We start from the raw sequence: 15,348 nt of genomic DNA on the forward strand, positions 1-15,348 counted from the left end.
TTCCTATACACTAACGATGAAAAATCTGAAACAGAAATTAAGGAAACACTCCCATTCACCACTGCAACAAAAAGAATAAAATACCTAGGACTAAACCTACCTAAGGAGACAAAAGACCTGTATGCAGAAACTATAAGACACTGATGAAAGAAATTAAAGACGATACAAACAGATGGAAAGATATACCATGGATTGGAAGAATCAACATAGTGAAAATGACCATACTACCCAAAGCTATCTACAGATTCAAAGCAATCCTTACCAAACTACCAAAGGCATTTTTCACAGAAATAGAACAAAAACTTTCACAATTTGTATGGAAACACAAAAGACCCCAAATAGCCAAAGCAATCTTGAGAAAGAAAAACAGAGCTGGAGGAATCAGGCTCCCGGACTTCAGACTATACTACAAAGCTACAGTAATCAAGACAGTATGGTACTGGCACGAAAACAGAAATACAGATCAATGGAACAGGATAGAAAGCCAAGAGGTAAACCCACGCACATATGGTCACCTTATCTTTGAAAAAGGAGTCAAGAATATACAATGGAGAAAAGACAGTCTCTTCAATAAGTGTTGCTGGGAAAACGGGACAGCTACATGTAAAAGAATGAAATTAGAACACTCCCTAACACCACATACAAAAATAAACTCAAAATGGATTAAAGACCTAAATGTAAGGCCAGAAACTATCAAACTCTTAGAGGAAAACATAGGCAGAACACTCTATGACATAAATCACAGCAAGATCCTTTTGGACCCACCTCCTAGAGAAATGGAAATAAAGACAAAAATAAACAAATGGGACCTAATGAAACTTCAAAGCTTTTGCACAGCAAAGGAAACCATAAACAAGATGAAAAGACAACCCTCAGAATGGGAGAAAATATTTGCACATGAAGCAACTGACAAAGGATTAATCTCCAAAACGTACAAGCAGTTCACACAACTCAATATTAAAAAAACAAACAACCCAATCCAGAAATGGGCAGAAGACCTAAACAGACATTTCTCCAAAGAAGATATACAGATTGCCAACAAACACATGAAAGGATGCTCAACATCACTAATCATTAGAGAAATGCAAATCAAAACTACCATGAGGTATCACCTCACACCAGTTAGAATGGGCATCATCAAAACAGCTACAAACAATAAATGCTGGTGAGGGTTTGGAGAAAAGGGAACCCTCTTGCACTGTTGGTAGGAATGTAAATTGATACAGCCACTATGGAGAACAGTATGGAGGTTCCTTAAAAAACTAAAAATAGAACTATCATATGACCCAGCAATCCCACTACTAGGCATATATCCAGAAAAAACCATAATTCAAAAAAACACATGCACCCCAATGTTCACTGCAGCACTGTTTACAATAGCCAGGCAATGGAAGCAGCCTAGATGTCCATCAACAGAGGAATGGATAAAGAAGATGTGGCATGTATATACAATGTAATATTACTCAGCCATAAAAAGAAACGATACTGAGCTATTTGTAGTGAGGTGGATGGACCTAGAGTCTGTCATACAGAGTGAAGTAAGTCAGAAAGAAAAAAACAAATACCGTATGCTAACAGATATGTATGGAATCTAAAAAAAACAAACAAACAATGGTTCCGACGAACCTAGGGGCAGGACAGGAATAAAGACGCAGACGAAGAGGATGGACTTGAGGACGTGGGGAGGGTGAAGGGTAAGCTGGGATGAAGTGAGAGTGGCAATGACATATATACACTACCAAATGTAAAATAGATAGCTAGTAGGAAGCAGCTGCATAGCACAGGGAGATCAGCCCGGTGCTTTGTGACCACCTAGAAGGGTGGGATAGGGAGGGTGAGAGTGAGATGCAAGAGGGACGGGATATTGGGTTATATGTATACGTATAGCTGATTCACTTTGTTATACAGTGGAAACTAACACAACACTGCAAAGCAATTATACTCCAATGAAGATGTTTAAAAAAAAAAGAGCAATAACTACGATTTAGGCATAATGGACTAGAAATGTCAAAAAGTAACTTTAACTGGCTATTTTCCCATTTTATTTATTTATTTATTTATTTATTTATTGACCATGCCACACAGCTTGTGGAATCTTAGTTCCCCAAGCAAGTACTGAACCTGGGCCCATGGCAATGAAAGTGCGGAGTCATAACTGCTAGACCACCAGGGAATTCCCTATTTTCCCATTTTCAAAAATAGTAATTGGTCCCAAGTTGATAGTACAATTGCAGATTAAAGTTCTCTTTTGATTTGCTATACACAGTGATAATATAGCTTGCCTTTGTTCTCCTGCTGCAATTCTCTGATTTGTCTGTTTTCTTGCTGGATTCCCATAACTAATGTGGACCGTGGCCGATGTCTTGCAACTTCATTAAGTTCTTGAATTTCTTCTTGATACTAATGAAAAGATTTTTATTAAAATGTAAGAGAAAATATTTGAAAATATGTATCTGATATATATATACACACACACACACACATATATATGTATATTTGATAAAGAACCCTTACAACTCAACAATAAAAGGAAAAATAACTCAATTTAAAAATGGGCAAACAAGTAAGTTCTGAGGATGTAATGTACATCATGGTGTCTAGAGTTAACAATATTGTATTATATACTTGGATGGTGCCAAGAGAATACATCTGAAATGTATACGCACACACACACGAACAGTAATTATGTGAGGTGATGGAGGTATTAACTAACCTCATTGTGGTAGGTAATCTTTTCACAAAATATACATATATCAATATATATTGTACACCTTAAAGTTACACAATGTTGTATGTCAAGTATATCTCAGTAAAGCTGGAAAAAATGGGTAAAGGATTTGAAGAGACATTTCTCTAAAGAAAATACACAAATGGCCAATAAACACATGAAAGATGCTTAACATCATCAGTCATTCAGGAAATACAATTCAGTGTAACAAGGAGATACCACTTCACAAAGACTAGAATGAGCTTAATCAAAAAGCAAGTAATAACAAGTGTTGGTGAGGATGTGGAGAAATCGCTCTCATATACTGTTCATGGGAATGTAAAATGATGTGCCTGCTTTGGAAAACAGTCAGGCAGATGCTCTAAAAGTTAAACATAGAGTTATAAGACCCATCCATTCTAATTGAACTAGGTATATACCCAAGAAAATTGAAAACATATATCCACATAGAAACTTACACACAAGTATTCACAGCAGTATTATACATAATAGCCAAAAAATAGAAACAATTCAAATGTCCATCAACCCATGAACAGATAAACACAATGTGCTGTATCCTTATAATGAATATTATTTAGCAATAAAAAGGAATCAAGTACTGATACATGCTACAACATGGATGAAACCTGAAAACATTACGTTAAAAAAAGTCACAAAAAGCCACATATTGTATGATTCCATTCATATGAAATGTCTAAAATAGGCAAATCCATAGAGATAGACAGATCTGTGGTTTCCAGGGGCCAGGGAAAGGGAGACCTAGGGAGTAGCTACTAATGGATATGGGCTTTTGGGGTAATGAAGTGTTCTCAAACTAGATAGTAATTATGGTTGCACAGCATGTGAATATACTAAAATCCAATGAACTGCACTCTTCAAAAGGGTAAACTTTATGGTATGGTTCTTAACTCTGGTTGTCAACCCCCCTTCTTTACAACTCAATACCAGATATATATGTTCACTGGAATGCATGAATCAAGGTAGACAGGGATGTATGTAATGTGTTTAGGGCAACAGAGTTGCAAAACAAAATAAGTAAACTTCCTTCACTATTTTCAGCAGCTTTGTTAAAAGCAGTAACCCTGGGTTGCTTCCTTTACAAAAGGGATGATGCATTTCTAGAGAGTAAGCTATGAATATATATTTTCCTCCCGTGATTTCCATCATAATATCAGAGATTTTATAATTCTCTTAGAGTTGAAACTCTTTATCAAAAGAGGGCCTAAAATAGTAGCTCACTGTAAAGTTCTTATATACAACAGTAAGGATAACAAGAAGTGAAGCCCTTTTTATTTCTTCTTTAACTGGCAGCATTAAATGAAAAATAAGGTAGCAAGTACAAATGCAGTAACTGCAAAAGGTGGAAACCAGTTATTGCTTTGCATCATTTTCAAAAACGATTTTATTGTTAAATAGTGTCACCTAAATACTTTTATAAAGAAAAATATTTCTACGTTATAAAAGTAGGAGACAGAGGAAAATGTGTGTCAATTATATAGTAAAAGATATTATCTGGTCTTTGTCAAATGTATCTAGACCTAAAAAATTCACACATTTTCCAAACTCAAATGTGCATCACTGTCAGAAAAGTGATCAAGTCTATATGTTTTAGAATATATACTGAATATATACATATATACATGCCAGTTGAACTTGACAAAATTACATTTCAATCTAAAGTAAACTGAAACACACAAGTCAAGCTACTTTTAAATTTTAGAGAATATTAAAGAATAATAAAATACTAATTAAGCAGAAGTTTACAATTCAAGCAACACATAAATGTCAATGACTGCTTTTTTAAAATGGAATCAGCAAGGAAAAACATCAGACCTGCTTCATAGCTTCTACTCGCTTGTTGAGAGCTGTGGCTTGCTCAATCAGAGATTCTGCTGCATCGTCGTGATCTCTCAGTCTTTCAACAAGGGCTTTAGCATCAGCAAGTGCCTTCTCAATTGTGCAACTCATTTCTAAAGGAATATGTATAATTAAAAATGAAAATCAAGATTCAAAACAAAGCTGGCATAGCATCTTAGTTTCACGTTAACACAGATATGCTTAAGCTACATCTGTTACTGGATTGCTCACTGTCTCGGAAGAAAAAACATCTAAGAACACCTGTGGTTTTGATTCTGTTAAGGTAGAAGAAACTCAAAAGTGAATTTAAAATATTCAAAAAATACAATGCATATAAATATATATAATTATGTAATTACATATATATATACACACATATATGTGTGTGTGATCATACATGTATTATTTGCAGACATAATCAGAATGTATTTAAAACACCCTGAATTTACAGTGGGGAAAAAAAGTACACATCCAATGGATACATTTTATGTTTTATAGAAATTGTGCTCTTCATAAGGGCAAACCCTATCAAGTCATTTGTCATTTGTGAAAAAGGTCACTTTATTAGTCTTTATTCTGCAGTCAATGACTGTCAGGTCTCTGACCATAGACCCTTCCTAGCCTCTGCTTGGTCAGGTGACCTGAGACACCATTCACAAATGCACACTACTGACCAGCCAAAGTGGCCTCTATGTGTCATGCTATGCTCAAGTGTCAACCTCCTTCTGGAGGAACTCTGGCTTCTTATATAAAATTGCATTATAATCCTAACTCTTGCACTTTCCTTAGTGAATGGCAAAGAAAGTTTTAACTTAGAACAAAACTGGCCATTATGGGAAACTTCTGAGTGTTAAAATCAATAATTAATATGCATAAAAGGAGCTCAAAAAATTAGGAGGCAAAACATGAAGCAGCCAATAGTTATTGTAGTTTCTTCAACTGGTATGCTGAGACCTCAAAACAAAATTTTAATCTTAAAATAATGTCTCTCAAAAACTTTAACCTTCTGAAACTTATCATTCTTGAATTTTTCTCTTTCTACTAAGTGTCACCTTACTTTCTATATAAGCTACCCTTTCTTCAAGATTTTCCCAAAAAATAAAATTACACTGTAAAATTACTAGGCCAGAAGCCAGGTCTATAGATATTAAATTAAAACTCAGGTATAGAACCAAGTTAAGGGCTATAATGAAGGATTTTCATCAAGTTTAGGAAGACAGAAATTTGCTACAGAATGTAGGACTTATTTAGATCCTACTGCACTGGACTATAGTTCAGTTAATTATTAGCCCCTCAGATAGAGAAAAATGCAGTAAGTACAAAAGAGATTTAAATAACCCAACTGTGTAACATTTTAAAAGAAGGAAAGAAAACACATCAGGCCATTTTAGCAAGCTTTCATTTAAGGTTATATAGCAAAGATTCAAAATTGTAAACTAAATAAAGATGAAAAAACGTTCAAACAGTATTCTTGGTTGTACCCAACAGCTGAAGCAAAGGGTATACTGTGCTGTTATTATAAATAGGTTGAAAGCTGAATAAAAAGATTTAATCAAAATAAATTAAAATGTAAAACTGCCAATCTAGAAAATATTCATGACTAGACATTTCCAGAGAGCTTTAAGAATTAAGCTGGAAACTAATATGATTTCTGTCTCTCTAGATAAAACAACCAAAAGATTTGTCCTCTAATATCTAGGAGATTTAGATAAGCGTACTTCAAAATACTACAAGCAAAAGGGCAATTAAAGGAACCAATGCCTCCTACTGGCTAAAACACAAAAGGACAGCCATTCAAAATCTATCTAAGATGCTGCTCCAAGGGAGACATTAGCCTCCAATAATGCCTTGCCCTTCCTCTCAACTTCCAAGGGGAATAATCTAAAATTATAGATAGGTAATAGTATGGCTTTCCTATTTATGTGGGAGTTACTATATCTCCATATCTCCCATCAATCCCACTACTATAGAACACCAGATTCTTCAGAGTAAAATTTTAAAGTTATTTGTGGAAAAAAAAATTAAAAAGAGAAAAAAATATTTGTCTTACAGTAAAAATAACTGGTTGTAATAGATGGTGAGGGAAAATAAAAGAAACAAAGTCTAGAGAAAGTTATGAAAGATCTGAGAGAAGTAAAGTTTACCTTGATTTAACAGAACAAGTCAAGTATGAGGAACCTCTTGACAGTCCTAGGTTCCAACCTAGGATACTGTTAAATGATACTGTTGGGACTACTATGAGAAGAACACCTCTTTATGGTTTGTAACAACATGACACCTACAAACAATAGATAGGATGCGTTTCCAAATAAAATGCACTAAAGTTCCTATATATGATCAGATGATAGGTGATCTAGACATGAGAATACCTATATTGTGTGTAATTCAGTAAGTTGCCCTCTGCCCAAAAGCCATGCTCCCAGAATTCTCTGGGCAAAGGATCTACAGAGCCCTGAATCTAGATGGCATCTTTCCAGATAATCATAAATCTTTCTTTTTGAAATACGAAAAAGTTGGGACTTCCCTGGTGGTCCAGTGGTTAAGACTCCGTGCTCCCAATGCAGGGGGCCCAGGTTCAATCCCTGGTCAGGGAACTAGATCCTGCAAGGCCACAACTAAAGATCCCGCATGATGCAACAAAGACCCTGTGTGCCGCAACAAAGACCCCGCATAGCCAAATAAATAAAAAATAAATAAAATATTTTTTTTTTTAGAAAAAAGGAATATGAAAAAGTTAAGCTGTGTTCTGGGGTTATCAACATGACAACGTGGCACCAAAGACCCACTGCCTATTAAATCCTATGCTTTGATTCAGTAGCTAAGGCTCACCCTCCTTGCCTCAGAGCAATCACAGGCCTCAACTAAATTAGTCAAAGCATCTTCAGAGTTTATACTAGGTCTTTATACCTAATGTTCCCATATGTAGTAAATCCCAACTGCTAAATGAAAGCACCCTAAATCATCTACTAGTGGAATAATTATGAAATGTACTTTCTCCGCTTCATATTACCATCTTCTGGTACAAAACTCTTACTTCAACAATCATACCTGCTGGAAGAAAATCTCGTGACTGTGTTCCCATGATTCAAGGAGTGTCCAAGCCCAAAGCAAAACCTTTGAACTCTCTAGTACCAAATCCCGACTTTACTGTTTGTTAACGGGTTTCACATCAAACATGGAAAGTGACGTGCATCAGGCTTGATACATAACAGGCACTTCGGTCATACTGATAAAATTCAATTTCTTACCAGAAGCCAAACTGATCAAATGACTTAACTGTGACCTTCTAAGATAGAGCAACTCGTTAAAATGAAGAGTAAATACATACACTAATAGCTGAATTGTTTTTGGAATAATTCACTTCTTTAAATGCTGCAAGGAAGTTCCTCAGATATCCTTTAAAAAACAACAAATACATTAACTACTTGATGGCTTGATGCTACCTAAAATAATAAGGTAGAGATGCACAGTAAAAAAAAAGATTCTAAAGCTAGTATCGTATATTACAGATACTATTGAACTACTTTAAAGTACATAGTTATAAAAACATTACTTTTACTAAAAGTCCTATGCAAAGGTTTCACGTAAAACAATAAAATCATAAGAAATCCATGGAGAAGTCAAAGATTCCATCACAGACACACAAAATCTGGCCTGCCAAATTCCAGAAAGAAACATGGGATGATCAGGTTATAAAATCCATGAGTATAAGAGCTGACATAATCAGGATGGCTACCTGATAGCACCAGACAAAACCTCGAATGAACACTAACTCATTCCAGTAGAAAAAGATTAGCCACAATATTAAACACTGATGGGAAAATTGCTTGGATGGCAGAGGATATGGCCCAGTACACACCTTATTTGTAAATAAATGTATCCGGAAAAACTGTAAAGGTGAAGCGAGGACTAAAACCATTCCTAAAGGACGTTTTGAACATCTCCAAGTGGATTTTATAGGGTTGCCCCTCTCTATGGTTTAGGACTACATAACATTCCTAAATACACGAGCAATGTATTAATAATAGTATATTTATTTATGTTATGGATGGATTTTAAAAGTCCCCTACTGAAAAGCCATAATACTCACGATGGTTAATATACTACTATATTTTGTGTCCTTCCAAGAATATTCTAACTTGTCAATCAGGTAAAATAGAAACATTTAACTGGATCAGTTATTCATGAATTTAAATTATGCAACACTTTGCCTCTTTCTCAGAAATCTTTCTGCTTGTATCGTTCTCAGTCCTCAGCAAACCCAAAACAGGATAAATCCAAGGAGGTCCAAGCTCAGACACATCATAATCAAATTTCTGAAAATGAAAGACAAAGAAAAAATCCTGAAAGCAGCCAGAGAAAAATAACATATTACTTACAGAGAACCAACATTTTGAATGACTATAGATTGTTCATCAGAAATCAGGAAGGCCAGTTAAAAGCACTAAAGAATGGAACTCTCAACCCCTAATTCTATATCCAGTGAAAATACCCTTCATATATGAAGGTAAAATAAAAATCATTCTCAGATGAAGAAAAAGAGAATCCATTTCTAGTAGATTTGTTCTAAAGGAAATTCTTCAGAGGGAAGCAAAATGACAGCAGAAGGAAACTTAAGAGTATCAGGAATAAAGGAAGAGCAAGAGAAATCATAAGTATCTTGATAAAAATAATAGACTATTCTCTTTTTGAGTGCTTTAAAATGTTTGATATTTGAAAACAAAAGCTATAACTTTTGTGATGAAATTTTCTATTTATGTAGCTGTAATATATAACTACAACATAAACGGGGAGGGTAAATGGACCTATACTATAATGTTTCAACATCTCCCTTGAAATGATAAAATGTCAATTGTAAACAAACATATATATTGTAATACTAGAGAAATCCCTAAAAAAAGCAGTATGGAGAAAAGAGTTAAAATCATAACAGATGAATTAAAATGAATAAAAAGTTTTAATAACCCAAAAGAAGGAGAAAAGGGGAAAGGAACAAAACACTGAGGGTACAAACAGAAAACAAATAAGATGGTGGATCTAAATACAAACATATTAATAACTACACTAAATATAAATGTTCTAAACACATTAGAACATGCAGTCTGATAATCTAATTCTTTAATTAGGATTTAAAACAGGACCCAATTAGATGTTGTCTACACGAAACTCACTTCAAATATGATATAGGTAGGTTAAAAGTAAAAGGATGGAAAGAGACACACTATATAAACACCAATCAAAAGAAAGCCAGTGTACTAATAATAAGTACACAAAAAGGTGCTCAACATGATTAGCCATCAGGGAACTGAAGATCAAAATAACAAGATTCGACTTCATATCTACTAGGCTGGCTATATAATAAAAAAGATAGTAAGTGTTGGCTAGGATGTAGAGAATTTGGAGCTTTCATGGACTGCTGGTTGGAATGTAAAATGGTGCAGCCACTTTGGAAACCAGACTGGCAGTTCCTCAAAAGGTTAAACACATGATCTAGCAATTCTCCTCCTAGGTACACACCAAGAAAATGAAAACATGTCCTTGCAGAAAACTGTACATGAATGTTCATAGCAACACTATTCATAATAGCTCCAAAGTAGAAATAGCCCAAATGTCCAACAACTGAAAAATGAATAAATAAAATGTAATACAGTGAATATTTCTTGACCCAAAAAAAAGAGGAATGATGTACTGACATAAGCTACAAAATGGATGAAACTTGAAAAATTACGCTAAGTGAAAGAAGCCGGTCACAAAGGAGCACATATTTTGATCCCATTTACATGAAATGTCCACAGCATGCACATTCACATAGGCAGAAAGTATATTAGTGACTTGTCTAGGGTCAAAGGGAGAGGGGGAAGATAAGGGGACTGCGTAGTGACTTAATGGGCATAGCTTTCTGGAGTGAAGAAAATATTCTAAAATTGATTGTGGTGATGGTTGCACAACTCTGTGAATATACAAAAAAACCATCAAATTGTACACATAAATGATGGAATATTATGGTATGCGAAACTGTATCTCAATAAAGGCATTATACTTAAAAAAGAGAGCTGGTGGCTATATTAATACTAGATGAGGGACTTCCCTGGTGGTGCAATGGTTAAGAATCCACCTGCCAATGCAGGGGACATGGGTTCAAGCCCTGGTCCAGGAAGATCCCACATGCTGCGGAGCAACTAAGCCCATGCGCCACAACTACTGAGCCTGTGCTCTAGAGCCCGCCAGCCACAACTACTGAGCCTGCATGCCACAACTACTGAAGCCCGCACACCTAGAGCTCATGCTACACAACAAGAGAAGCCCGCACACCACAACGAAAAGTAGCCCCCGCTCGCTGCAGCTAGAGAAAACCCGCGCACAGCAACAAAGACCCAACGCAGCCAAAAATAAATAAATAAATAAATAAATTTATTTTAAAAAATATATTAGATGAATTAGACTTCAGAGAAAAGAAAATTACCAGGGATAAAAGAGGGGCAATACATAGTTGATAAAAGGGCCAACTCACCAAGAACACATAAGAATCCTAAACGTATATGTACCCAACTAGAGAGCTTCAAAATCAAATAAAAACTGAAAAAAATAAATAGACATATCCTCACTTACTGTTGAAATCTTCAACACTTCTTTCTCAGTAACTGATGGAACCAGTACACAGAAAATCAGCAACGATATAGAAGAAATGAACAAACTCCATCAACTAAGTAGACTGAATTGATATTTATAAAACACTATAACCAACAACAGCAGAATACACATGATTTTTAAGTACACATGGGACATTCACTAGGATAGAGTATATCCTGGATCAAAAACCAAACCTTAACAAATTTAAAAGAACTGCAGTCATACAAATTATGTTCTCTGAACATAATGGAATTAAACTAAAATAAATAACAAAGAGACAAAAAGAAAATCTCTAAATATTTGGAAATTAAATAACACACATAAGTAATCCATGAGACAAAAAGAAAGTCTTTTTGGAAATTAGAAAATATTTTGATCTAAATACAAGATATCAAAATTTTGGCATGCATGTAAAGCAGGAAATTTATACACTAAATACTTATATATGAAAACTAGAAAGATATCAAATCAATTATCTAAGCCTCAACCTTATGAAATAAGGAAAAGAAAAGCAAAATAAACACAAAGTAAACAGAAAGAAGGAAATAATACAAGAGCAGAAATTAATGAAACTGAAAACAGGAAAACAACAGAAAAAAAAACAATGAAACCAAAAACTAGTTCTTTGAAAAAGCAAAAAAAGTTGATAAACCTCTAGTGTAACTGACCAAGAAAAAAAAGAGAGAAGACATAAATTACCAATGTCAGGAATGAAAGAAGGGATATCACTGCAGACTCCTAATTCATTAATAGGATAAGTGAATACAATAATAAATTTCATACACATGAATTGGATGAAATGGACAAATTCTTTAAAAACCACAAACTACATAAAGTCATACAAGATGCAACTATTAGTAATAATTATTATAGCTATAACTATTAAATACCTGTAACTATTCTATAGTCCTACAACTATTAAAAACATTGTATTCGTAGTTAAAAATCTTCTGCCAAAAATCTCTAGACTCAAGTGGTTTCAATGGCAAATTCAACTAAATGGCCAAAATAATTTTGAAAACAAAATTGGAGAAATCACACTTCCAAATTTTAAGACTTACTATAAAGCTATAGCAGTCAAGATGGCATGGTATTGGCAGAGCCAGTCAGATAAAACAGAACAGAGTCCAGAAATAAGCCCACAGAAACACGACCAACTGATTTTTGAAGAAGGTGTAAAGGCAAGTTAAAGGAGAAAGGATAGCCTTTTCAGCAAATGGTGCTGGGAGACTGGACATCTGCATGCCAACAAGTTAACCCTGAAGTAATTCTTACAATTTTCACAAAAATTAACTCCAAATGGACCATAGATCTAAATGTAAAATGAAAAATGGTAACACTTCTAGAAGAAAAAACAGGAGAAAATCTTTGTGACCTGGGGTTAAGCAAACACTTTTTAGACATGATACCAAAAGCTTGATTCAAAAAAGGAAAATTCAATAAACTGGATGTCATCAAAATTAGAAACTTTTGCTCTGGGAAACACTGTTAAGACAGTCTGAAAAGACAAGCTATAGACTAGAAGAAGATACAAATCACATATCTGACACAGGACTTGTATTCAGAATACATAAAAACCTCTCAAAACTAACAATAAGGTAATAATCTAATTTTTAAAAATGAGCAAAAGATTTTATCACTTAACCAAAAAAATATATGGATGGCAAAAAAAGCACATGAAAAGATATTCAACATCATTAGCCATTAAAGAAAAGCAATTAAATCCATGATGAGCTCCACTACACCCCTTTTAAAATGGATAAAATAGAAAGCACTGACATACCAAGTGCTGGCACGGAACTCTCACACAATGCTGGTGAGAATGCAAAATAACATGGTTATTTTGGAAAATGGTTTAGCAGTTTCTGAAAAGTTGAATGTATTCTACCATATGACCCAGGAATACCAATTCTGGGTATTTACTGTAGAGAAATGAGTCGATAAACAAACTGCAGTACATACCATCCATACAATGAAATACTACTCAGCAATAATATGGAATGAAGCACTGATACAGGCAACAACATAGGTGAATCTCAAAAATATTATGCTGACTAAGTGAAAGAAGACAATCTCAGAAGGTTACATACTGCTTCCATTTACCTGGCACTGCCCAAAGGACAAAACCACAGCGGTAGATAAGAGGGTACATAAGAGATCAGTGGTTGTCAGGAGCTGGGAGTGGCAGTGGGCACGGGGTCGGGGGGAGAAGGGTATGGCACATGAGAGTATTCTGAAATAATGGATAGTTCTGTATCCTGATTGTGGTGGAATCTGTACACATGTTAAAATGAATAGAACTATATTGCAAAAAAGGGCATAATACGTTAATTTTAAAACTTAAAAAAAAATCATTATCTGTCCCCAAGGTTTTACCTTTGTCTTTAATTCATCGGCTGTTTATTTGCATGCGTGGTATAAGGAAGATATCTAATTATATTTTCCTTTTCTCACGTGGACAACTAGTTGCACCAGTTCCCATTTACTGGATAGTACGTTCTTCCCCCACTGAACTGTAATGCCACACCTGTTATATGTTTTTTCAGTAAATGTATGGGTACGTTTCTGAGCTCTCTATTCTACCTCTGGATCTGTTATCTATCTTTACATCAATACGCTGCCTCAACTGTTACAGTTGTAAAGTAACTCTTGCTATCTGATATGGCAAGTCATCTTTTCCTTCTTCAAAAGTGTGTTAGCCTTTTCTCCAACCTAATTCAATCTAAATGGACCTCTAGAGCACTCCAGGGTAAAATCAAACCGCTAGGTAATCATTTTAATTAATTCCAACTGTTGGTAGCTTTCTGAGCCTGAGTAATACAACCTTATACTGAATCTTGTTCATTGGGGTAACTGTTATTTCCATTTTATCAATGAGGAAATAGACTCAGGATTTCAAAGGTAAGGAGCTGACTGACAGCACCATGTAGCAAGGAAGGAGCCAAGCTAGTACCAGAAATAGAACTTCTGACCCCCAGTCTAGTGGATATTCATGAGCCAAGATGGCTCTCCAGGGCCCTGTTTGCTTTTACCTATATAAAGACTATCCTGGTCTCCTGGGTGGAAAAACAAAGCAAATTCCTTGACCCTACTCCACCAATGAGACTTCCAAAGTATTATATAAATTGCATTTCAAACCAGCAATAGAAAATAAATGGAAGTGTAAATGAAGATGAAAAAATAACAAATATTTAATATTTTTCTGCATAACCAATAAAAGCTTAGTACCTATTTTAACCAGCCATCACAGTTAATTATAAGACTGTTAAAAACAAGAAAACAGGCCCCCAAATGCCATGTCACTTATGCTAAGCCCCAAACATCACCAAACCAAGACTTAACTTACAGTTTTGGCCTCTTCCAGAAATGGAACCTTAAATGTGTCAATCAGGAACCACTGTGAGGTAATTTGTCTGACAGATCCCTGCCGTCCCCTAAAGGAAAGTGACCTTGTTCCAACCAATCTGCTTTTTGTTAGTATAACTTCCTTGTCCCTTCTCCTATAAAAGTCTTTCATTTTGTACAGCTCCTTGGAACTCCTTTCTGCTAGATGGGATGCAGCCTGATTCATGAGTCGTTGAACAAAGCCAATAAGATTTTTAAAGTTTACTCAGTTGAATTTTGTTTTTTAAGGTGACCAATTAGGCTTTCTGAAACTAGAATTAACATCCACTTTAAAAAATTCTCTAGATTGCATAATGAAATACTACTATCAAAACGAACTACATTTGAAATTTCTTTTGTAACTATAAAAACATACCTGTTCAGGGAAAGGAATTATAAATAGCAGGTAATTAAAGGCATACCTTTATTAGCATTTCAGAAAAACAGTGACACAAAGTTTCTATGACTCTGCATGTTCATTTCCTGTATGTAAAGCCACAGAAAAGTTTAAAATATTTTATAATATGCATTTACTTTGCCACCTTTTTTGAAAACCATTGTACTTTTCCCCCCGCACTGTTTGGCTGGTAACTGGAGTGGGAGGAAGATTGTTTTCCACATTCTCTAACAAGTTTTAAATTTTAAAAGACTCCAGTTTAAAAAAAAAGATATTCTCAATTTATCTATTTTTAGAGAGCATGTCTTAACTAGTCACACTTAACTAGTGTACTTACTTACATTATCTTCTA

At 34.8% G+C, this 15,348-nt stretch overlaps 1 protein-coding gene across 4 annotated transcripts in view; it reads right to left on the reverse strand.

Annotated features, from left to right (window-relative positions):
• FGFR1OP2 (FGFR1 oncogene partner 2) overlaps positions 1-15,348 on the reverse strand; it is a 32,543-nt gene that overhangs the window by 14,388 nt on the left and 2,807 nt on the right. For 2 of the 4 annotated variants that reach the window (XM_082636489.1, XM_082636486.1), the window contains exons 2-3: positions 4,562-4,698; positions 2,283-2,400 (exon numbers count right to left, since the gene is read on the reverse strand). In XM_082636489.1, coding sequence (XP_082492615.1) covers positions 2,283-2,400; positions 4,562-4,696 — 253 coding nt within the window. In that variant the 5' untranslated portion in view covers positions 4,697-4,698. Of the gene's footprint in view, positions 1-2,282; positions 2,401-4,561; positions 4,699-8,796; positions 8,902-11,194; positions 11,214-15,348 lie in introns of those variants that run through there. The other 2 variants (XM_082636487.1, XM_082636488.1) reach the window with 2 other exon arrangements.

The sequence above is a fragment of the Mesoplodon mirus genome, assembly GCF_964341445.2.
Source record: "Mesoplodon mirus genome assembly, chromosome: 11".
Taxonomy (NCBI): domain Eukaryota; kingdom Metazoa; phylum Chordata; class Mammalia; order Artiodactyla; family Ziphiidae; genus Mesoplodon; species Mesoplodon mirus.